This window comes from Elgaria multicarinata, chromosome 5, assembly GCF_023053635.1.
Source record: "Elgaria multicarinata webbii isolate HBS135686 ecotype San Diego chromosome 5, rElgMul1.1.pri, whole genome shotgun sequence".
NCBI classification, from domain to species: domain Eukaryota; kingdom Metazoa; phylum Chordata; class Lepidosauria; order Squamata; family Anguidae; genus Elgaria; species Elgaria multicarinata.
This window is the reverse complement of record NC_086175.1, coordinates 116,324,740-116,348,613: the sequence shown is the minus strand read 5'-3', so window position 1 is coordinate 116,348,613 and position 23,874 is coordinate 116,324,740. Positions and strand designations below refer to the sequence as shown.

Here is a 23,874-nt window from a genome sequence, read left to right as displayed (position 1 = left end):
GATTCTCTTCATTTCAGATAAACAGAGGGATGAATTTTCTGAACCCCTTCCTATTTCTTTTTATTTCCACACCATATAGCCTTGTTGAACCAATTTTCAGTATGGATTTCACGATCCTTATCAGCAAATGGAGAAGGGAAATGCAAAGTATCTTTTTTTTGGTTTTGGCCAAACTTATAGGCCATGTAAGATTGGACAAAAACACAAAAAGTATTATAGGGCCACACTATAGATCAGATGTTTCTCTCCCACTTCCTTTCCCACCATTTTTTTCTGACATCTTTGGCCTAATCTACACCAAGCAGAATATGGCACTATGAAAGTGGTATGAAAGCGGTATATAAAAGGCAGGAGCCACACCAAGAAGGGTATAGCAGCATGAAAGCGGTATGAAAGCAGTATATGGTATGTGTCAATGGGCCCCAACAGTTGTCAGTGCATTTCAATACTGCTATAAAGCAATAGTGTGGCTCCGGCCTTTTACATATTGCTTTCATAGTGCAATATCCTGCTTGGTGTAGATTAGGCCTATGCCTCACTGTACAAAAGTTGGACATTTATGATAATAGATTCCAAAATGAAAGCCATTGGCTGCATGAGGATAACACTATTTGCATGCAAAGTTTGGGCTCCTGATAAAGCATGCCACTTCTACCCATTGTTGTTTTTAACTAGTTAGCTAATGCATATTTCTTTATTTGCAAAATCATTTGTAGATATGGTGAGTCTAGTTTGGTGGCTACTTCTGGAATGTCAGCATTGGCATTGCCTAAAATTTGTGCATTTGTGGTGTGCAGTAATGTTTAAGTCATGGGTGGACAACATGCAGTGTCAGGGGCACATGCAGTTCCCCCAGTCTCTTTTGGAAATGCTAAATGTGCTGCCAAATTTTAGCAGCGTGGCAGTGGCAAAAAGCCATGATTTTGCTGTTAAACAAGGCATGTGGGGAGTGTGTGCCTTGTTTTAAACCAAAAATTGTGCTTCTCACTCCTGAAAGTAGTTGTGCAACCTCTTGTGCAAGCAGAACTTTAGTTGACTTCTCCCCTTGTGCATAGTTTGGAACCTAGTTTCCGCTAGCACAACATTATTCTCGGTGGCAGAATGACATTGTCGGATACTGCCCTATACTAGGAACACACAAGGCATGCTCATCAGTGTAAAAAAATAACTTGTCTTGCACTGATGGAGAATGCCTGGGTCCCATTCTTATTATTATTTATTATTATTATTATTTATTAAGAAGTTATAATTGATAGCACGTCGTTAGGCTGAGCTAGCTCATCCATTAGACATGGCCCCTGTCCCACTGTAGCCATTCTTCTGCCTGCATTTAGGTTAGTGCCCTCTGTGAGGTGTTTAGTAGCTCTTTAGCCAATGCCAATCTAGTTTGATATTTTCTATGTGAGCCATTTGTCAGTTCATGGGAAGGAGGAGAGGGAGAATTCTTTTGAGGCCATCAGGCAGCCACAAGACCAACATTGTAAACACTCTTAGGGAGGTGAAAAGTCTGTCCTGTTATTTGTACAGATATTTTTACCTTTTTGAGCCCTGATAATAAATGCTTGGGAAATTTAGTTCACATAAAGGGGTTTTGTAATGCAGATCATAATCACAGTTGCATATTGCATGCATATTATTATTTATAATTGGCTTAGTCTCACAACAGCTTTAGCATCCAGCCTTTGCTTTTTTGTACAAATGAATCAACAGGGTTTTTGCATTAGTTGCAAAAAATCACAGAGATCTGCAGGATCCCCAATCACTTTCAATCAAGTGGGGAGCTGTTATGCTTCTGCTTTTGCTAAATGAGTGCAAAGGAATTCTTTGCCTATTCCCTACTCATGTACTTTTATAGGATGGAAGGGAGGAAGAAAAGAGCAACCTCATTAGATTGAATAGCAATGGGGTGAGATTTGTTCTGAAAATGTCACGTCACACTCTCCAGTGGAGTCTGGCTGTTGTTGAGTTTTGTGTTGCTTTGCTATAACGGGATTTCATTTGTTATTATTGTTTACGATTTTAATGTGTTTATTGGGTAGATGAGATGGAGTAGAAATTATTTACTCTTAATAAATCAGAGTTCCAAACACTTTAACCTAGTTAGAAAGCAATACTCCGTTACGCTCTGTACTCTTCGACTTTGACGGATGACTGTGCAATGAAGAATGTTTTTTAAAGTATTTGTATTTGTCTGAGGGAGCAAATCTCGCTGAACAATCATCTCTGTCTTGGTAATATACAGTAGCATTTCTCAATATTACCGCAAAGGATGTATTTTGCTCCGTATAGCTGAAACTTTAATGTTATTCCCCATTATTTACTGTCAATCCTTAGGGAATATCCATATTTCAACAAAGCTTCTTTTAGTAAATAGCAGTGGGAATTATTAATATTTCTTAGAATTGTTTCATTGATTCAACCTAAGGGGTTTTATAGAAGACTGCTTGTTTTTATCCATTTCTACCTTTTCATATTTCTCCCTCACAGTTTAAAAGGGCAAAACCCTGCTAGTCCCCACATCTTTGCTCAGCACACCAGTACTCTAAGACCTTGTCTACATACTCTGGAAGGAAAGACAAGAAACTATCAAATAGATTGAATTGTGGCACATATTTATTAGAAGATGCACAAAGGAGTTCAATGAATCAACCTAGTTAATTGAATTAACCAAGTCCCTCCCATGACATTACTGAGTCTGCCCTGCCCCCTTTTAAACTTTTGATTTCTCCTTGCAGGGGGAGGCATGGAGCCTTCCTATGGAGAAAGTGAATTGGTAAGAGCTTGCAGGACTGGGTCCTGGGCCCACTGCTCACGTCCCAATCCACTCATCCTGAGACAGAGGCCCTTTCTACTCCTAAGGATCTTCAGGGAGGGTGGGGGGCAATCCCAGACTTACCTGCTTCCAGGATCATCCCTGGGTGTCTAAATGGAAGCGCAACAACCCAGAAGGGAAGAGTAAAAAAAAAAAAAAGCCCAGACTCCGCTCCCCACTCAATATCCCTGGACTCCGCCTGGCCCAGCGCCTTCCCTCTGCTGACCCCCGCTACTTACAGGGAGGAGGGAAGAAGCTGGGATGGGCACCCACATTGCCCTCGGTCCTCAGGATCATCCCGGGACCGTGGATAAAACCAGGATAACCAAAGTCTCGATTATCCTGGGGAAATGGAGTGATCATCCCTGCCTGCTCCCGGGATCCCCTGTGCATCACTTGGATGCACAGGGACGATCCCGGGAGAAATTGACAGTTTAGAAAGGGCCAGAATAGGTTACCCTGTCTTGAGATAAGACTGCAGTATCCTATTACAGAGATGGCAAAGCAGTTAAATAAAGAGACAGTTAAAGGTAATGATTTACCCTGTTTCATCCATGGCCATTCTTCAGCCACACACTCTGGAATTGATGGAGTCTGGACAATAAAGATGAATTAGAAAGGTATAGGTTCCAAAGGATCTTAGGCTATGTTATAATGGAATAATAAATCAATGGATGGATAGATGAAGGTGAATGTATGTATGTATGCATTTCATTTATATCCTGACTTTCCTTCAAGGAGCTTAAAATTGTGTACTTGCCCCCATTCCCCTAGAAAACAAAAGGCATTAAATACAGGAAAAGAAGGGAGGAAACCTCCAGGTGCCCAGACCTATGTTTATGACCCCCCTCCTCATTTTAGCCTCACAACAACCATGTGATGCAGGTTAGTCTGAGGTCACCTAGTGAGCTTAATGACCAAGTAGAGAATTGAATCTGGATGACTTCAGTGGAATAAGAACAAAATTGAAACCTCCTGCAGAAAGATGAGATGGGGAGAGGCTGCTGTGTTTACAATGCTTGTTGGAGTGGGCCATTATGAATCCTTCACTCACAATATTGCTACAGTCATGCCATTAGGTGACTGGGTTCGGACAACACGATAACCAGCAGTGGGTTAAATAGTCAACAGTTGGTTATTGTGTCATCTGTCAGGAGTTTATTTCACACCAAATAAAGAGTTCTTTATTTGAACAACCATTGATTATCGTGTTGTGTGTCGGGCACCGTTGACTATTTCAGCATGCACAGTTGGTTATTTTCAGTGACTACAGAGTCCCCTGGCAAGAGCGATGAAAGCAGTGGCTGCCACTCTAGTCTAGCTGGCAGAACTCGCAATGGCTGATGGGATACCAGCAGGAGGACTGGGGGAGAGAGAGAGTGGAGGATGTGTGAATCAAACATACCATTGACTAATAGCCAACTCAACACTGGCCTTAATCCACACCATGGTTGATTATAATCATGTCATGGTGGGAGTACCCCCTCAGTAATAGTCAACTGTGGAGTTGACTATTAACCCACCATTGACAATTGTGTTGTTTGAACACAGCCAGGTGTCAAATCTAAATTAAAGTTTGCCCCCTTTCTCTGAGGAGCCAGAGTGAATCTTCACACACACCACCAATCCTCTCTTCCTTGTTGGGAACGGAGAAGCGGTGCCAGTTTTCAAGCCATGAGTAGAAAGGTGTGATGCTAGAAGGCATTGGGCCTTAGATGAAAAAAGATCCCACCCATCCCCCATCCCAACATGAAGTGCTAATAAATATTCCATGTTCTGTAGTACTTTAGTTTTGATCTTTATCCAAGATTTTTGACACAGCTGACCACCCTCAAAATGATGGATAGAATGTCACCAAAAAATGTATAACCAGCCCAATGAGAGTTTAATAGAATCTATGCAAATACACTCCTTCAATCTTAAGAGCAGTTCTTTCTTTAAGATGATAAGAATTTACTTAGATGGATACTGATTTCCGTGCCTTTTTAAAACAACAACAATACCTGAGCATTCTTTCGGAAAGACCAGAACAACTTCCAGGATTTTAGAAATTTTTATTTTATAAAGTTCCTAAATTATTAAAGAAACCACCTCCATGTTGCAATGTAGAACTTTCTGCAGCCACTTTTAATACTGTGTCTAGTGATCTTTTAATGCCTTTGGGGCTTAAGAGATGGGTTCACAGGCTGGATAACTAATTATTATAGCATCTTTGTTCCTGCCAGATTATGTGAATAGCAAAACGGAGTTTGATCCAGGCTCAAATTTGTCAGCCAAGTTTTCAGCACTGAGCAGCATCTTGAGAAATAAACACTGGTGCCATAAATAAATAAATAAATAAACAAACTCAATCAGATGCATACTACTAAAACAAGAACTTCAAGCTTTAGCATGTGTTTATTTCATTGTAACCCATGATACATAAAACAGGCATGTTTTTATTTTGTACAAGATAGATAGATGATAGATAGATAGATAGATAGATAGATAGATAGATAGATAGATAGACAGATAGATAGATCAGAATCAGAGAGTTGGACGGGATCTCAAAGGTCATTTCATCCAGCCTCCTGCCGATGTCGGAATCTGCTGTTACTGCATCCTTGATACGAAGCCACGCATCCTCTGCTTAAAATCATATTTCTCCTATCTAACTAAGATAGATTTGTGACAGACATGGTTGCGGAATTTGCAGTGGCTGTTCAACAGTTGGGGAAATCTGCTGAATTGTGAAAACATAATATGATCACAATGCTCTTTTGTGTCGTTTATTCTTATATATTTTGGCATGTTGATCCCACTTCTTTGAACTGCATGAATCAACCTTCCCTACTCTGGTGCCTTCAATATGTTTTGTACTAGAAGTCTATCAGCAATAACCAGCATGGCCAATGGTTAGGCATGATGGGAGTTGTAGGGCAAAACATCTGGAGGGCCACAAGTTGCCCAGCCATGCCTTCCTCTTTCCCTCTTTTGCCTTAACCAGAACAAACTTAATTTCTTCCCATCAGAAACCAAGTATTTTTCCTTGCATCTAAGGTACTTCTTAAACTTGTGTCCTGGTGCCATTATAGTCACCTCTTGTTCCCTCCAGGTTGCTGGTTAACATGACTGGCAGTTCCCACAATGATGAAGAAAACAAGCCAATAGCACTAGTTATATGGAGAAAGGAACGTAACTCTAACAATATAGATTGACAGCCTCTAATATCAAAGTTTGGACCTGTTATATGCAACACCATACCCTTGAGACTAGATGCAGCAACAGAGAAGGAGCTGAGTGTAAAGAGAAGTTGCATTCCAGCTGCTTCAGGAGAAGGTGGACTGCCAAAGAAAGTATGAGCTCCTCACTCTAGCTCCTAGCTCCCTAGATTTTTCTACACTCCTAGCCTGTGCAGATGCAAATCCAGTATGCACAGATATCATGACAAGGAAACACACCTTTATCTTGTCTGGTACTTCAGAGACTGTGCCTCTTGCTCAACACTCCTTTGCACTGCATAATTATTTCTGGTGAAAGTAAAATATGAATAGCTCTCTGAGGATACATGTGATTTATGTGCTCCAAAACATATGGAAGGCACTACATTCTTTGCATGCCTAAGATTGGCTCTGTTACACATGGTTCCCCTTTCTCTGCCTTTCTATATGTTTCATTAAATAGCCACTAGATGGTGCTGCAGTAGAGCAGAATTGCACAAATACATGAGAGTCTCATTCCGCCATTTCTAAATAATTACACATTTTCCTTGATTTAAAAAAAAGAAAAAAATGCCAGGGAAATAGTTGCAAAAAGCAGGAGAGGCCTTGGAAGAAGAGGAGATTGTGTAAAGGACCCGCAAACTACTGTGAGTGAGCAATCACAAGCACACAAAGGCTCATGTAGGAAGGCTCTCACCCTCTGCCTAGTAAGCATGCCGAAACGATGAGGAAGAGGAGCAATAGAAGCAGGTGATAGCAGCAGTGAGGGAGTAGGCTGACTGAGTGAAGGGTGGTGTTGAGGGTGTCTTGCCCAAAGGCTCCCCTAAATCTGGAACCAGCACTGCTTCTTTATGAATTCAGGGTCTAATGTGTGACGAGTTCTCAAATCCTCAGTGCACCAAAAGGGCTCACCAAGACCTGGACCTGTTATAATTCTTTCCCAGCTGGCAGGGAAGGTGATTTCAGGAGCACAAATGTGAGCATCATGCCTTTCTTGGCGGAACTATTAACTCTATTTCCCCAAAGTTGGAGGGGTGCTTGTCTCTTATCTGGAGCCCACAAAAACCTAGAGCCAGTCCAGTAATCTGTCCCAAGTTTCATTTTTTATTATTTTGTGACGTTTTTTTTTTTATTGGTACAGATGGCCTTAACGCACTTGCAGAAAGCAGTAATCATGATAAAAAAAGATTGCTACCACGTTATATGCTCTAAGAAAGATGTCCTGTTGCCCCCAGTTTAGTCCTTCGAAGACTCCTGTGAAGCCTAGTTTATCGTTCCACTAAGAAAACAGGATGCTTGTTAGCAGGGGGTGGCTGATGGAATAAATTCCCTCAAGTTCTTATGTGCTATTCCCAAGCCCAAAGGATGGTTGCTTCTTATATTGCTTTTATCGATGGCATAACTTTAGCATCTTTTTCCTTCTTTCCATTTTACATTTTTTCTTTAAATGTGCAAACTCTCAAGAAACATTGGCACCTTCAAACGGTTTCTTTTTCTCAATAGTAGCTGCTATTGAAAGACTTGTGGCCACATCTGTCTTGAACAGGAGGTGGAAACTATGGGGAGTCTGGCCTTTAAAAAGCCTTATCCTGCTAAGATAATAGTGAAATCACAGGTAGATTGCCTGAATAAGGTTAGCGATCGCTATAATGCTTTCTCTGTGGTTTGCAATAACAAACATCCTCTGTGTAGCCCTGGTGTTTTGAAAGCAGATAAAGAGACCCTTACAGGAAACAATCCATTTGAAGGCTACAAAGTTGCCTGCTTCCAAACCAATTACAAGTACTCAGCACGACTCTCCACTCCAAAGAGAGTAGAAAAGCACTTTGGTGTTTCCCTCCATCCCCCAAACTGAGTTGATAGTTTATGTGAGTACCGTATAAATAGCAATATAAAGTAGAGCCAAGGTACAGGACAGTGCAGCTGTATCAGAAGTTGGCCCTGCTGAAGAAAGAGATCCAATCCCATCACAGCAGTTTCACCGCCACCGAGGGATCCTCCAAAGCAATTTTTGTCCCCCTGTCTGTAGTTCCTTAAAAGCATCCCCTAAGAGAATCAGCTGTTTGGTGCCCAGTTGGGGTTCAACCTTGGAAATAGGCGTTTGATTTTGGAGATGGAGATGAATTGACACTTAAAATTAGACATGTGATAGAGATGTGGATTCAGGGATATACTGTATATAATATAATATAATTTATATTTATAATTAGAGAGAGAGAGAGAGGGAGAGAGGGAGAGGTTTGGAAAGGATAGGATGGAACTGTAGGAGTTGAATCAAGTAAGAGTTTTTGTGTTGGGTAAAGAGGGCTCCCAGGACTGTATTGAAGTCTGTGAAATGATTTTGGTTGTCTAAAAGTGTCTTCTTTGGTATTTGAAAATGTATTTGTATTGCTATATTAAGAATTTGTGGGGAGTGACCTAGGTCTTAGGAAGGAACCCGTAGTACAGTTTGAAGAATATGCTACCCCACATCTATATGATGGATAAATTAAATTTAACAAAACAAAGGAGAATAGGTTCATATTTGCAAATTTGGTGTGTCTGTATCTCTCTCGCTGCTCAAGCATGTAAAATCCAACCACCTCCCAAATAGTTCTGTAGTATTTAGTGGTTTGCACTAAAGAAAATTGGCAGAAAAGGAAGGTTGTTTTCAATGTAAATCGAGAAAATGTCAGTAATTTCAGTTCAGTCTTCCAATTTTCTGATGTGAAAGGTTTAGATTACCCTTCTGAGTCTTTTCTGTAATGTTGCAAAGTTTCCATTTTGACCCCCTCAAAAAAATCCTTCATAGAATTTCAGGCTATTTTAGTCATTAACTACATCAGTATCAAAAACCTAATGAGAGCTTAGTACAATGTAGTTGCTAAGAAATGCAGCTGTGAATTAGGAACTCCCCAGTTCAAATATCGCCTCTCCCATCAACTTACTAAATGTTTTTACGCCAGTCACCTTCAGCTTCAACCCTCCATCAACCCCCCATACTATGGGGGTAATAATATTAGCTTCCCGCCTTGAATATATTTGACATAGATGGAATGTAAATTATAGACCAGACATTGTAGCTCTATTATTAGTTGACTTTGCAACTCAGCTGGTGATTCATTATGCCCAAGATTCAAAGAGCTAATTTCAACTATTCCAAGGGGAGTTGGACAAATCTAGTGAGATTCCCTCCCTCCCTTCATACCTCTCCCTACAACTGGACTGCAATTTATCTGAAGACATTTTCTCAGCTGTTTTGTTGTGGCAGCCACTATTTCCCTCCCTGACGCCCTGGTCCAGGGCATTTTAGAGGATGAAAAATTGTGTCCAGGTTGCCAACTCAGTTACTGTTGCTGCCACCACTTGCATCAGCAGCAAAAACAAAAAAGCACAAAACTTCAGAAAAAAAGAAAGACGTTCTGCTACTGCCACTACTCACGGTGAGCCCCACACACTGCTAGAGAATTTATACCCCAGCCCTGGAGAAATTTGGTGAAATGTTTTCCCCAATTTCTCTACCCACAAATAAGGTGGAGAATTTTGAGACGCCGTTTGTGCACAGCTGTAAAAGAATGGCAAAAATAACAAGGACAGGCATGATGGTCTTAAGAAGGGAAGACCCAAAGTCCACGGTAGGGACCTTTATCATTTAGGAGCAACCAATATTCCACAATATTTTGCAAGCTTTTGAGTTCCCCAGAAAACTTCATCAAGCAAAAAGCGGTGGATGGGAGAAGAAACAGTGCCCCCAAAATGGCTATAGCCATGAGGTCTGCAGTTTTGATAAACCCAATCTCAAAAGAGAGATTTGCATTCTGAATGAATTAGCCAGTATTAGGTGATGCAGGTATCAAATTATTTACTGGTTCTGAAACTCTTTGCAGTTTCAAATGCAACTTGCATGTGAGATGAATGGAGGATGGAACAGTGGTTTTTGAGAAACCTAGGTCCAAAGCCTCTTTAGTTATGCACACTGAACTAATTGTGCAGTTCCTTCGATTCTCGACTATTGTTATTAATCTTTTTAAAGGAAGCCACATATTTTTATTTGCAGGTTGTAAATGATCTTGGCCTTATCAAAATCCTCATTGAGGCAACAATGCAATTTCCTGCGGGCCCCACAAATGCTTAACTGTAGGAAATAATGAAAAACCTGAGCCGTGACATCTTATGTTCTGCTAATAGCTTACTCACATATTACTGCAACGAAGTGCAACTCTTCTCCTACACTACACAAGGATTGGTTAGGACAGTTCTCCGAAATACACTTTTTCCCCTCCTGAAAACAGCCATGATATGACAAGTCTTCAAAATAGGTCAAAAGGGAGCATGGCTCCCATCCATCCCTCCAAAATGCCTCTTATTTTATGTTGCACAAAACTGCTAGTCGAAATTCACATAAATGAGTAGTAGAAATTATAGTGCCCGGTTGCTGGTGCTGTCATTTTTTTTTTCAATACTCTAAAACAATTATTGTTAATTATATTAGGTTTTAAATAAAATTGTTAAAATGGAAAACTTTGCTTACTTAAACTGCAATTCTTTACCTACTTACCAGGTATTAAGCTCCATTGAACACAGTGGGATTTACTTCTGAGTAGACATGTATAGGATTGCAGCCTTAGAGTGTCATCACAACTTGTGGTCCTCCAAATGTTTCGGCTTGCAACTCCCATGATCCCTCACCAATGGCTATGTTGGCCAAGGCTGTTGGGGATACTAGGCCAAAACTTCTGGTAGGCCACCAGTAGCCCACTCCTGATTAATAATTTTGTAATGATGAACTGTTGTCATGGGTGGTTACACACTTTTGGCTGGCATGAACATAAGTGCAACGTACATAGAGGAAAGGCTATGACATTTGCTCTTTCCTCGTTCCCTTTCCTGACCCCTGACATGGAAAAAAAATGAATATGCCAGTTGCAGAAACCAAACTTCTACAATAAATTCTTATTTTCTTCAATAGTTCTGATTTTAGTTTAAGGTTTGTTTGTTTTTGCAAAGCACCCAAAAATAGTTCTAGCATTATTTCACTTTTCCCATAGCCAACGGAGATCATTAACTAAAGGTGCAATCCTACGCATATTTAGACAGGAAAAGTCCCACAACTGCCAGCATCCCCAAACCAGTTGTAAGACTTTTTTTCCATGTAAATATGCATGAGGTTGTGCCCTTAACGAATTTGCTTGAGCATCATTTTCAACAATGTGAACAATGAATTGTTTAACTTTCAGGTTATAACGTAAGATTAATATTTACTTCCTTTGCTTTGAAATTCAGTGTCTTCATTTTAACTGATGATGCATCTCTTTAAACTACAGAAATGCTTGTATGTTTTCTTTATTGAAAGTACTGTTTATTAACTAGCATCTCTGCTAATTTCTTTCTTATCTAAGCCATTGTTTCTCCTGTCTTAAACCAACTATTTGTGGGGAGAGAAATTGGGGGCGGGAGGACCATTTCACCAAATTTCTCCAGGGGGAGAAGAAATTCTCCAATAATTTCTCACAGGTAGGCATGACCATTGGCAAGGGTTGTGGAGCCATCTGCATTTTTCTTTCTATTGCACACCGCCATTGCTCTGTAATCGCCCAGGCTGCCTGCACTTCCTGAACTGAAAAGGCCCTACAGGAAGCCAAGGAGGCTACAGGTTATCAGGGACAGGATTGTACAATGAAAGTCAGGATGCTCACATACACACCCCTCAGCCATCTCATAAATAAGGAAAGCGGAAGGACCCTGAACCAAACCCATGAGAATTTTTCCGAAATTTCTTTGCCTTTGAATTTATTTCCAAAAGCAATTTCTTTTCCATCAAATTGAATAAGAATGCGAAATTCTCATGGGATGAATTTTTGGCACAACACTAGTGGCACCCATGGGGTGCAGCAGCACGGCAAGGGCAAACAGTGCTCCCATGGTCTCCACCCCACTTCTACCTGCCTATACAAGCACAGAATGTCTGATGTGAGGGTGATGTCTGGATAATTCATGGTGGGGTTGTGGGGAGGAGAGTATGCCTTGCTTTTGACCCCCTACCCCCATGCATCATCCCCCCTGAGCGCTCACCATGCAGATCCAGGCATGAGCTTCCCCAATTGCTCTCTGAACCATCACCACCCAACCTGGAGACACCCCCCGACCCCCCATCCATAGACACTCACCCCAGTATGAGCTTCAACCTCTGATCCCCCACCCCAGACTCTGACTCCCAGACACCCACACTCAATACAACCCCCATCATCACACACTCAAGACTGCACCCCATGAATGACCTCCCACACTTGAGCCCCCTTCAAAGACATCATCTCCTGAGACCCCACCCTTCAGAACCCATTATCCAGGCCGAGGGAGGCAGCGTGGGCTTTACAGCGGCCATTAGGGTCAGCCCCTGCTGTGGCTTCCAGTGACCAATGGCAGGTTGCCTTCTGCCCAGGAATGCCTCCCGGAACAGCGCCCGAGCGAGGACAGATCAGGAAGAGCCGCACTGACCTTGCTCGGGCAGGAAAAGTCAGCTGGAATTCCCAGCTTTTCTGCTCTGCATCGTCTGCTCCTTGCCCCAGAGTGACTCCAAATCAGCGGCTCTGTCACATAACCACCGCAGCATGGCTTTGGAGCCACCCCAGGGCAAAGACAACATACAGCCCCTGTCATTTCACTGTAAAGTGGTTAGCGGCTTATTTGGATTCATTGGGTTGCATCCTAATTGCACAACCAAAAACAGCAGTGTGAAACAAAAGTGTTTTTTACATGGCCTGCTAGATGTAACAAGGAATGCAATGTGATTAGATTGGTAACCAATTTGAGCTTAATTTCAGAACAATGAGAGGCGCTTATAATTCTCATTTACTTCTCCATTCCTTTTTATTTCCATATTTTTTTTTCTTACTGTGCTGTGAAATTGTCTATGGATATGGCTAATAACCCTACTAAATAACCCTCTCATGAATAGCCTTTATGGATTTTTTTAAAATAATAATAATAATAATAATAATAATAATAATAATAATAATAATGTCTTAGCAGTGTCATCAACCAGTTGCAGCTTCCTCAAAAAAGTAAGTGGAAACATTTTTCCTTCCTGATCTTTAAGGATGAACTTTGATCAGGGTGAGTAATTTCTCCTCCAAGATGGAGTGTGTGTGTGTGTGTGTGTGTTCCCATGGGTTGGATCCAGGATCTGCCTTCCATTGACAAAAGCACTCCATTCACGGAAGATGCTTCTGCCCAATTTGAAGGGATCCCTCCACCCGCTCCCTTGCACCCAAGCTACCCCATTTACCCAGGGCTCTTGACCCTCTGTATAGCATTTTCAGGGTTGCCATGGTGAGGAGGGGGCAAGGACATCCGCTTCTGGCATCCCAATTTCATGCAACTAAATCTGGATCCAACCCTATGTCAAGAAATCTGTTCAGTTCCTCAATTAAGAGATTATTTCACTGAATAGTCAGAGGACATATTTCAGTAGTATAGAGCATTTGCTTTAGAAATATATATATTTTAAGCATTTAGGGTCATTTGAAAAAGGGCGGAAATGTATTCCCCACCCCCACCCCAATGAAATAAGTGAAATATATCTTACCTATTCCACCATGAATCCCAGTACATGGAACCTGCCCGATCCCTACATGGAAAGAGGCTTCTGCATGCAAAGCAATTTGCTCAATGCACTCTTACATGTGCAAAGGGTGCAATGTGGTATAAAAAACCATGGCCAGTATCCAAAACAGCATTCTTATTCTCATTGAAATTAGTAAGGGTGAATGCAATCCTCTGTTGGCTTGTGGCTATGTTGGGCACAGTCCCAAAAGAGTTATGCAATTTTAAGACCCATTTCGTTCAGTACGAACCATTAAAATCTACAGTACTTAGTTTTCGCTCAAATTTGACTTGGATCTTGTCCCTTATATCCAGATGTTCAGGTCTGCCTGCACAATCCCTAATGTGGTTGGTACAGTCAGCTCTGACAGAAGGACTCACTTCCCTGTTTGGTGGATGCACGCATCCTTGTACATACGTAGTGACCTGTATACAGGTTGCTACTGCATGTGAGGACTGGTGGATCAGAGAGTATTAAAATCAGTAGGAAGTCTTCTCTCAGAATCAGTGGCCAATAAAATGAGATCTCAGCCAAAATATCTTAGAAGTTAACATTTAATTAGGGCATGAACCAGCCAGAGTTTAGTTTTCAAATGCTTCCAGCTTTCCATTAAAATGAGCAGGACTTAAACGTTATGTTAACATTTTGCTGGCTTCTGCTCTTAGCTAGTGACCACTTTCGAACACCCTGCTAAACCATAGTTTAATGTAAGAAGAAAAAGGTTCAAGCGTACAGATGTGTTCAAGTGTGCTTGCCTCCCCCTTCTCTGTTGCAGCTGCAAGGAGTTTGGAAGCTTTCATTTCCTATTTCAATAACCACCGTTTAGCATGCCATCTGAAACTGGTTTGTTTAACTATGGTTTGTTTAAACAACCCAGCTTCATAACTCATAGTTTAAAGTTGGCTTGTTTCAAGCAAACCATAATTAACATTAACCATAGTTTGTTAGATTCAGATAACACTGCTATTAATCTAAACCAGAAATTAAAGGTGTCAAACTCCTTGTGGCTGCAACAGAGGGAGAGGTGGAAAACGAGCCCAAGGCTTGCTGTGGCTTGTTTCTTGCCACACTAAACTATGGTTTAGTAGTGACAATGGTTTTAAATTATGGTTTAGTGAAACATACAAAACAGGCAAGTATGTTCTCATTAATTAAATACCCAGTCCACATACGTTAAACACTGGAATTAAACTAATGAATGTACCTAGCTTTGTGCAGGTTTGAATAGCCCTTAGTTTCATACAGTGGACCCGTTCAGAAAACACCTTAAACCATAGGTTTAACCATGGTGGTTAATCAGAAAGCCAGGCTGTGTTCAGAAGACACCTTAAACCACAGCTTTAACCACAGTGAATAAAGCTTTTTGCTTTATTCACCATGGTTAAAGCCATGGTTTAAAGTGTCTTCTGAACACAGCCCAGCTTTCTGGCTTAACCACCATGGTTAAAGCCATAGTTTAAGGTGTCTTCTGAATGGGGCCTCTGAAGGTGTCAAGCAAAGCTATGCAGCAGCCAGAGTTGAAAACATTGGTGCATTTCTATAGTCTGCTGTTGGAGGAGTTTGTCCACTCCATTCCTTTGAGGGGGGGGCGCCCCACAACAAAGGGTGAGGGCAGCCCTATAAGTCTATCCTTTGGACTATTCCCCCTGGTTTCAAACTGTATTTACTGCAAAGCTATGCTCTGGTTAGAAAAGCCAGCCAGTGACTGAAGATAGTACCACAGGCTTCAAACACATAGCACATTCAAATTCATTAAGTACTGTGTTTTAAGAACCAAATGCACCTGAGGTACATGCCCATAGAGCTCCGGTAGCATGCAAGCCAAGCTTCAGGAGTTTGTATTTTATGGTTTTGGAGCTATGGTCCTGACAGACAAACACCTGCACTTTTATGTTTATAGATATAACAATAAATCTAAAAAGGAACATATCTTTTTGAGCATCATATCCTACCATTCTCCCAAGATCTCTCGTTTTTTAAATTTTATTTTATTGAGTGATTTATACCATTATAAATTGATTTGATATTTTGCTCTGCTGTTAAATCTGCTGTTTAATAACGATTGTATTATTGTGGATTGGTTTTACTTTATTTTTATTCTTAATCACCCAACTTGTATTCAGATTAAAGGGTAGGATATAAATATTTTAATGAAATAAATTAAAAACTCTAAGCTGCTTAGGAAAGGGTAGGATATAAATGCGATGAACAAATAAAAGATTTATGTAAGCATTTAGTTTTACTGTTAAACCTATCAACAAAAGTGTTCAGTTGTTAAATTCTAAAGGTAATTCATGTATGTATTGGAGAGAGTAATCCTATAGGCAGCCTCTTGGAGTGTGCGTAGGGTTTTTCATATTCATGGATCTGAGACCAGAGACAGCACTCCGACCTAGGACCCAGGAATCCATGCACCCTGCCCCTTCCTCCTTGCCCTCACAGACAGTGGCAAGCCTGCAGCCTCTAAGAGCTCACCAATGTGAGCTCAGAGTGAAGGGAAAGTGAGTACCTCTGTGGGCAGGAATGGGGAAGGCTGGGCCAGCCAATTTAAGAAAAAATCCTCCAGTTGCCCCAGCCTCTTTTCCCTCCTGCTCTACAGAACCCCAGCTAGATGGGCAAAATTGCCCATCTAGCAAAACGGCAGGGCGAGAGGAGCACAGAGCAACAATCACCTCCGCTACTCCTACTGCCCTGCATCGAATGATTGCAAGCCTCCAAGTTCCGATAGTAAGCCTCGTCGAGGCCATGGCCCATAGGACCGCGCTCTAAAACCCTTTTAGCCCACCTTTCCGCCTCAGGAAGAGGCCGTCAAGGTGGCTCAAAACTGATTCATAAGCAATAGCAAAAATACAAAAAAAAAAGCAAATATAAAACTAAGTATTGTAAACAAACAGACAATCAAACAAAACAGTAGATTATAACAACCAAACAAACTGAGCTGAATAACGAGCCAAATGTGGGAGCAAAACACAGTCTCCTACCATGGGGAGACTGGATTTTGGCAACATCCCCACGGCAAATCTGCTCCAGCCCTTACTGGGGATGGAGACTTCACCAAAAAACCGAGTGTGATTATCCACATGTTTGAAATGTAGTTAAACAACGAAGGATGTACACTAACCCATCTCCAATTTATTTATTTATTTATTTATTTAATTACATTTATATACCGCCCCACAGCCGAAGCTCTCTGGGCGGTTTACAACATTTATAAAGCAGCCAATGCAGGCCGTATGGGAATAAACCATGTTGATTTAAAAATCCAATAATTTGCTAGCCTCCGTGACTGTGAAGAAAATTTTGGGGAAATGCACCCGCTGAAAATATTGGCACTATTAATTCCTGTTAGTAGGCCTGTTGTTGTTGCCATTATTAGTTTGTTTATATCCCACCTTTTGTCCAAGGAACTCTACCATGGTTATCCCCCTCCCCTGGTTTATCCTTACAATAAACCTGTGAGGTAGATTAGGCTGGGAGGTAGTGACTGGCCCAAGGTCATCCTCACCACCAGCCCATGACTGAGTGAGGATTTGAACCTGAGTCTCCAGAGGCCTGGTCCAATCCTCTAACCACTGCTCCACTCTCAGGGCACCTTATGAGATAATGTAAGCAAATACCCCCCTGAGCTTACAATCTAAACTCAGAACATTTTAGGACAGCTTTCTATTGTACAGTTTTCACTTTAACTAATGGCCACCATGGCAACTGGATTGTGCATGCCATGTAGCTGGTCCTGATTTTGAAAAGATGTTGATGAAGATGATGATGATGATGATGATGATGATGATGATGATACACAGAGTATGGTTTTTTTTTTACTCTCCCCTCCCCCCAGCCGAATAGTGCTGCAGACTTCATTGGAAATACTCAAGGGGAACAGGGGAGTTGAGATAGTCACAGGAAACAAAAGTATTCTCGTCCAAATGCTTAATTAGAAATCCATAATAAATATCTCTAGTTCAAAAGCAATTGCTTCCTGGAACAATAAAAGCGAATGAACAATTTCAGTCCAGTCTTGCTCTTTCTGCTCTTCCCTCTTGATCACAGGCCATAATTAGAGCACTTGTGTAAAATTACATTTGTCAGATTGCCTGGGAATCGTAGCCTCAGAGGTTTTATCCACACAGAGCAAGCTGTTATCACTAACATTACAGCCTATATTCCTGTCTTTTGAGTTCCAGGGACAGACAAGTAATTACATTATCCGTATTCACTATCTAATACAAATTTAACAGCCATGAAAATTAGGCTCAGGTCAATTCTGTTTAGAGATAGTTTCCAAAACTCAGTAATTAGTTAGCCAAGATCTGTGTTGGCCCCACCCAGTGTGTACACAAAAGGCAATAAAGGAGAATGTTCTCAAAACAAATGACCCATAAAGATGCCCGACTAATATCAAGGACAGCACACATTGGTGTTGGCATCATAAGAACAGAATTCTACCTTTGGTTGATCAGAGCAAAGGTCCATCCAGTAAAGCTGTTATGGCTGAGGACTCAGACCCCATCAGAGGAAATGACCAGTGACATGGAAGATAGGGAGCATTGGATGTAAATCCACCCCAGGAAAGATACGCTAAAGCCGGGATGCAGAACCATTTTGGGAGATTGCCCCCACCACACATCTCCTGGACCAAGTGACATCAGGGGGCATGGACCCATCCCTGACACCACATCAGCCTCACCTCTGATGTCACACACACTTCCTCCCCCCCAATATTGGAAGGAAGCATGGCACTGAGCCTCCCCCCACCCAGCACAGAGAAAGCCCAGGCCGGCCTGCAGCACCACTGCAGCAGCAGGGTTGCCAGGAAGCCGGAGCACTGGGTCTTGCAACGTGAGATAGAATGGCCGCTCTTCTCTGCGTGGCTGCATCCCCTCCACCTCTCATCCTTGCTGCTATCTCAGAGCGGATCTAGCGGTGGGGATGAGGCTGGTGTTGGGACTTGCCCAGTGCTCTCTCTCCCTGGCACAGGCGAGTCCCAGTGCCCAGGCCACCTCACATCCCTGTTGCTATATCCAGTGGATGCTGATGGCTCCAGAGGTAGCAGAGGGGTAAATCTGCTCCACATTACAGTCAGAACCAGACGTACACCTAAAGCAGCTACCCAAGGGGCTCTTACAGGTTTGACTGAAACCTGGACTGAATCACCGCCCCACTGATGTTGGAGCCACTGGCCATCTCCGATCTGAGCTCAGAGATCGATTTCTTGGCCTCCCAAGGTTGCTTACAGCAATAAAATATTTAAGAAATATTAAAAGCAATAGAAACGTAAACAATATGTATGCTTTGATGTGGGTTCCTGTACTGAGCAGGGGGTTGGACTTGATGGTCTTGTAGGCCCCTTCCTACTCTACTATTCTATGGTTCTATGATAAAATAGCAATGAAAACCATCGTTAAAAGCTAACAATAAAACCAGCAGCAACAACAGCAGTCATGTCTAGAGAAGGCCATGGTAAAATAATATGTTTTCAAGGCCTTCTTAAAAGCCTGCAATGATGGTGCATGGTGGACCTCTGATGGCAGCTTGTTCCAAAGGTGTGGGATCACTGCAGAGAAGGCCCTCTGCAGAGATAACAGCAAAGCTGCCCTCCAAGGGGTTTTGTTGAGAGGGTGGGCTTAGAAGCCTAAGACCCACTCCCTGGAGGAACCCCAAGAGGCGGCATTAGCTGGATTAGGTCCACACATTGGAAGTTCTGCAACCCTGCTTCAGAGTAACCATCCCATTAGATTTCCAAGAAGGAGGAGTCATGGGGGACAGCAAGGTCCCCATGAGCATGGACCTTTGATTACAATGCAATCCCTTTAATTCCAAGAAGTTTTCCTCTTGGGACATGGAGATTTAGACACCCATCCTGCCCTATTCACAGTTGGTTCCAGACTTGCTGGATTGACACTCCAAGTTTCATTCTCCTTCGTTTGTGATTTATCTAGCTTTACCTTGTAACCAGTCCCACAGTGAGCTGTCCATAGTTCTGACAAGCTGTAGCCTATCGTGGACTCTGGTTTGTCAATATGCCTTCAGCCTGGGACAGGAGAACAGCCTGCTGTTCCCAAGTAGCCAGCCAGATGCTTGTGGACATTCAAGAGTGAGACCGTGACGACCCTCCCTGTACTTTGTTCCCAAGAAGTGATATTTTGGTATATGAAGGTCTCTTTAACTGTCACGGCTAGTATCCATTGATATCCTCCATCCCTAAGGACACTGATGGGGAGGGGGGGAAGTAATATTGGATGCAGACTGGGGCCCTGTCTACACACCGTTCCGAAGGCGCCCCGAAGCCCCTTGAGGGCGCCCTGAAAACACTCGTGTAGTACTTACCTTAATCGTCCCCAGAAGAGGAGGAGGAGGAGGCGTGCTTCGGCAGCGCAAACTACGGGCGGGCTGCTCCAGGCTCCGTTTCCCTTTAGCCAGCAGGCCCTGCGAGAGCTCCCAGCAGCGGGGCTGGGTCGTGGGAGGGAAGAGAGCGGACAAACGAGGAAAGAAGAGGGCGCCTCCCATGCCCCCGGGACCGCGCAGGGGCTATCGCCGCTGCCACCCCTTTCCTCGCCGGTCCGCTCTCTTCCCTCCCACGACCCAGCCCCGCTGCTGGGAGCTCTCGCAGGGCCTGCTGGCTAAAGGGAAACGGAGCCTGGAGCAGCCCGCCTGCAGTTTGCGCCGCTGAAGCACGCCTCCTCCTCCTCTTCTTCTGGGGACGATTAAGGTACATACTACACGAGCGTTTTCGGGGCGCCCTCAAGTGGCTTCGGGGCGCCTTCGGAACGGTGTGTAGACAGGGCCTGGGTGTCAGCAGATTTGCAAAGTCTTCCTAGGCAGTGGCCAACATTTATCACAGTATTGTCTGGTCTGTAATAGTATGGAACCTAATGCTTTGGGCATGATACATATAAAATTAAAGCACCTTTTAAACTTCAATGATTGCAATAGTGATACTTAAAATTTCCCCATTGAAATTCATATGACATAAAACTGTTGTAACTATACTAGAACTATGGTCGAATCATGCATCATATGCCTACATTATGGCTAGTTGTAGGAACCATAGAAATTTGCTCAAGTGTGTGTGTGTGTGTGTGTGTAAGTGTGTGTGGTTTTTCTTAGTGTATACCTATTTAATTTTACCATATTACTAGACTTGAATGGTAGCACAAAAGCTGGCTATTTCAGCTCAACAGAACTGAAATTTAAAACTATTATTTTGTACAATGAACAATCATGTCCCCTGGCGGCTAAGGAAATTGAATCTAAGCCTATATGGAGGGCCATTTTTTTTAACTGTCCTTTTTATAAACTGAAGGGGAAAAGATGCACACAGTTTAAATTGGATATCCCACCTGCACTTTATCATCACAATGCAAGAATCTGATCACATAGCTTTTTAGCTTTACAAAATGATATTACCCTACTTATGTGCTGAGTCATGGCATTCCTATTTTTCCTCTCCAAATCTGTAAGCCAACAGGCTTCTTCTTTCACACAGAAATGTTGTAATATGTAAATGAGAGGTTTATTTAGTGTGTGGATAAAAGAGCTTTTTAAGTCCTCATTCCTTCTAACATCTTAACAGCTGTGCAGTTTCTTACAAAATATGTTTTATCGTTTCAAGAAATGCTGTTAACCTCGCAGTTTTAAAACTGAATGAACAAGGCCTCTTGGACAAATTGAAAAACAAATGGTGGTACGACAAAGGAGAATGTGGCAGCGGGGGAGGTGACTCCAAGGTTAGCCTCAATGTCACCAAAGCGGGTAAACAGTATGTAGCGTAATTGGTGCATCTGCTGGGGTCCTTTCCTTCCTGCCGTGAAATCCTTGACTGTCCTGTGGCACTGCTAATAAGTGGACAATCAACATCCAGATGTATGCAATTACTGTCAAAGCAAAAATATTTGCATCATTGGAAGTATTTCCAAGCCTGGTTGATTGGCCTGGAAATCCAAATTATGGGTTTCTTGTCATTCTTGCCATCTCACTCATTCTCAGAAAATTCACTTCTTTTCCATTCCGGTATGACATAAAACCAGCAGGGATCTCTGGGACAGAGCCACTGGGTGAACACACACCAGAAGACATGCACAAATCAGACTATACCAAATTCATCTCAATTTTTCATGCATTATTATTATTATTATTATTATTATTATTATTATTTATTTATATAGCACCATCAGTGTACATGGTGCTGTACAGAGTAAAACAGTAAATAGCAAGACCCTGCCGCATAGGCTTACATTCTAATAAAACCATAATAAAACAATAAGGAGGGGAAGAGAAAGCAAACAGGCACAGGGTAGGGTAAACAGGCACTGGGTAGGGTAAAACTAACAGTATAAAGTCAGAACAACATCAAGTTTTAAAAGCTTTAGGAAAAAGAAAAGTTTTTATCTTAAAATCCATTCTGTCCAGTTTCCACATCATTCTGCAATTTTTAAAAAAAGAACACTGCACAAAAGTGTGCATTTATTTTCATAAGCAACTTTCCCTAATATATGCATTTTGTATGCCTGTTTCCTGAAGATAACACAGTTTTGTATGCAGTTTTCCCTAATGTACACAATTTTTTATGGAATTTTTGAACTCCATCACAAAATATGGAGAAGTGTGGAATCTGAATCCACATATTAGCACAGGAAATGTAAATTAGGTTGGCTCACTTAACATATGGAGCAAACATCCTTAATGACAACAACACAACAGAAGGTAAGCTCAAGTGCCAGATTACAGCCCTCTTCCAGAGTTCCATACTAAATGGTTTAAATTGCCAGCTTGTAGCTAACTAGTTTTACCAGGGATGGAGGATGGTGCCCCAGACACCTCAGCCCCCAATTTTTTTAAAAAAGAAAACTGCCATCAAGTCTATTGCCAAAGTCAACATAAATCTCTTGTCTCTGGAATACCAACCTGACACTTTTGAGGTCCTTACTTGGATGATTTCTCCTTCACACACAAAGCTGTTTTGGCTTCTCCAAAGGAAACCTGGGAATTGCAATTTTGTGAGAGGTGGGCAGCACCAGCCTTAGGGGTGAGCAAGCTTGGTGGTTGCCCAGGGCACCAAACTGATCAGGGAGCCAAGATAAGTTGAAGGGGCCGCCAAGTTCAGCTGAGAGGGGCACCAAGTATTTTTTAAATGTGCCCATCTGCAGTGAGCCAGGGTGGCAAAAAGCAAGTGTCCGTGAGGTTTTTTTTCAAGGTTCTACAGGTTGTTTGGCTGCTAACTAAAAAAGTGATCTTCCTTCAATTAGCTTTAAATTATGTTCCTTTTTAAAATGTCCACATTGATGTAATTTGTGTTAGGTAAAAAGCAGTGGAACACAGCTATAGTTTGTGGCAATGTTACCGAGGGACTAGCTCTTCAAATACTAGGGGTGTGCACGGACCCCCCACTCTGCTTCACTTTAAGATCCGCCATTTTCGGATCGGCCCGCTCTGCCCCGCCCCCACTCCGCCTGTGCCCACTCCGCTCCGCTCGGAGCTCCGGATCCGCATCGGAGCTCCGGTCCCCCCCCATAGGGGGGGTTACCGGGCCCTGCCGCCATTGCCACCCATGCGGCGACAGTGGCAGAGCCCGGTAAGGAGGAGGGGGGCCTTACCTGCCTCCGTCCGTGGTCCGTGGTCCGTCGCAAGTGCGGCCCAGACTTCCTGCTGGAACCACAGGCTCAATTGGAGACGCTGACGGACCGTGGACGGAGGCAGGTAAGGGAGAGGAGGGCGGGGGGCGTTACCGGGCCCTGCTGCTGTCACCGCATGGGCGACAGCGGCAGGGCCCGGTAAACCCCACTTACCTTTCCGGTGGAGCTCCGGATCGAGGCGAAGGATCCGCCTTCACCTCGATCCTCTTCGCCACGCTCCGCTGGCCCCCCAATCCTCTTCGCCTCCGCCTTAAGGGCAGGCGAAGCCCCCCCCCGCTCCGCTACTGCTTCTCCGGTCCGATTAGAAGCGGAGCACATCCCTATCAAATACCATCTGAGAATACAATGATTCTCACCTGTGGCCCACAGCTTTGTACACATATGGATGGGTCCTTGTAGGGAGCTGCAGTTGGGTCCCTAGCATCGCATTTGCACCAGGCCCCATACATCTAATGTCACCCAGTGAGCATCATGGCTGAGTGGAGATTTGATTGATAGAACTGGGAGACACTCAAAGTATTGCATTTAAACCCTAACTCAGGTTTGGCATGAAATGCATACCAGTACGTTACTGCAAAATGCAGTATGAAGGCCCATCCATATTGCTGCACAAGGTCAGCCTAAGCATGTGTAGGAATTTACTTTAGTTGT

At 42.8% G+C, this 23,874-nt stretch overlaps 1 protein-coding gene across 2 annotated transcripts in view; it reads left to right on the top strand.

The window, feature by feature from the left end:
- Positions 1-23,874, top strand: part of GRIA4 (glutamate ionotropic receptor AMPA type subunit 4) — a 270,915-nt gene that overhangs the window by 232,004 nt on the left and 15,037 nt on the right. Inside the window, exon 14 of one of the 2 annotated variants that reach the window (XM_063127101.1) lies at positions 21,204-21,318. The exons of the other annotated variant lie outside the window; for it this stretch is intronic. Coding sequence (XP_062983171.1) covers positions 21,204-21,318 — 115 coding nt within the window. The remainder of the gene's footprint in view (positions 1-21,203; positions 21,319-23,874) is intronic. 2 annotated transcript variants of the gene reach the window in all.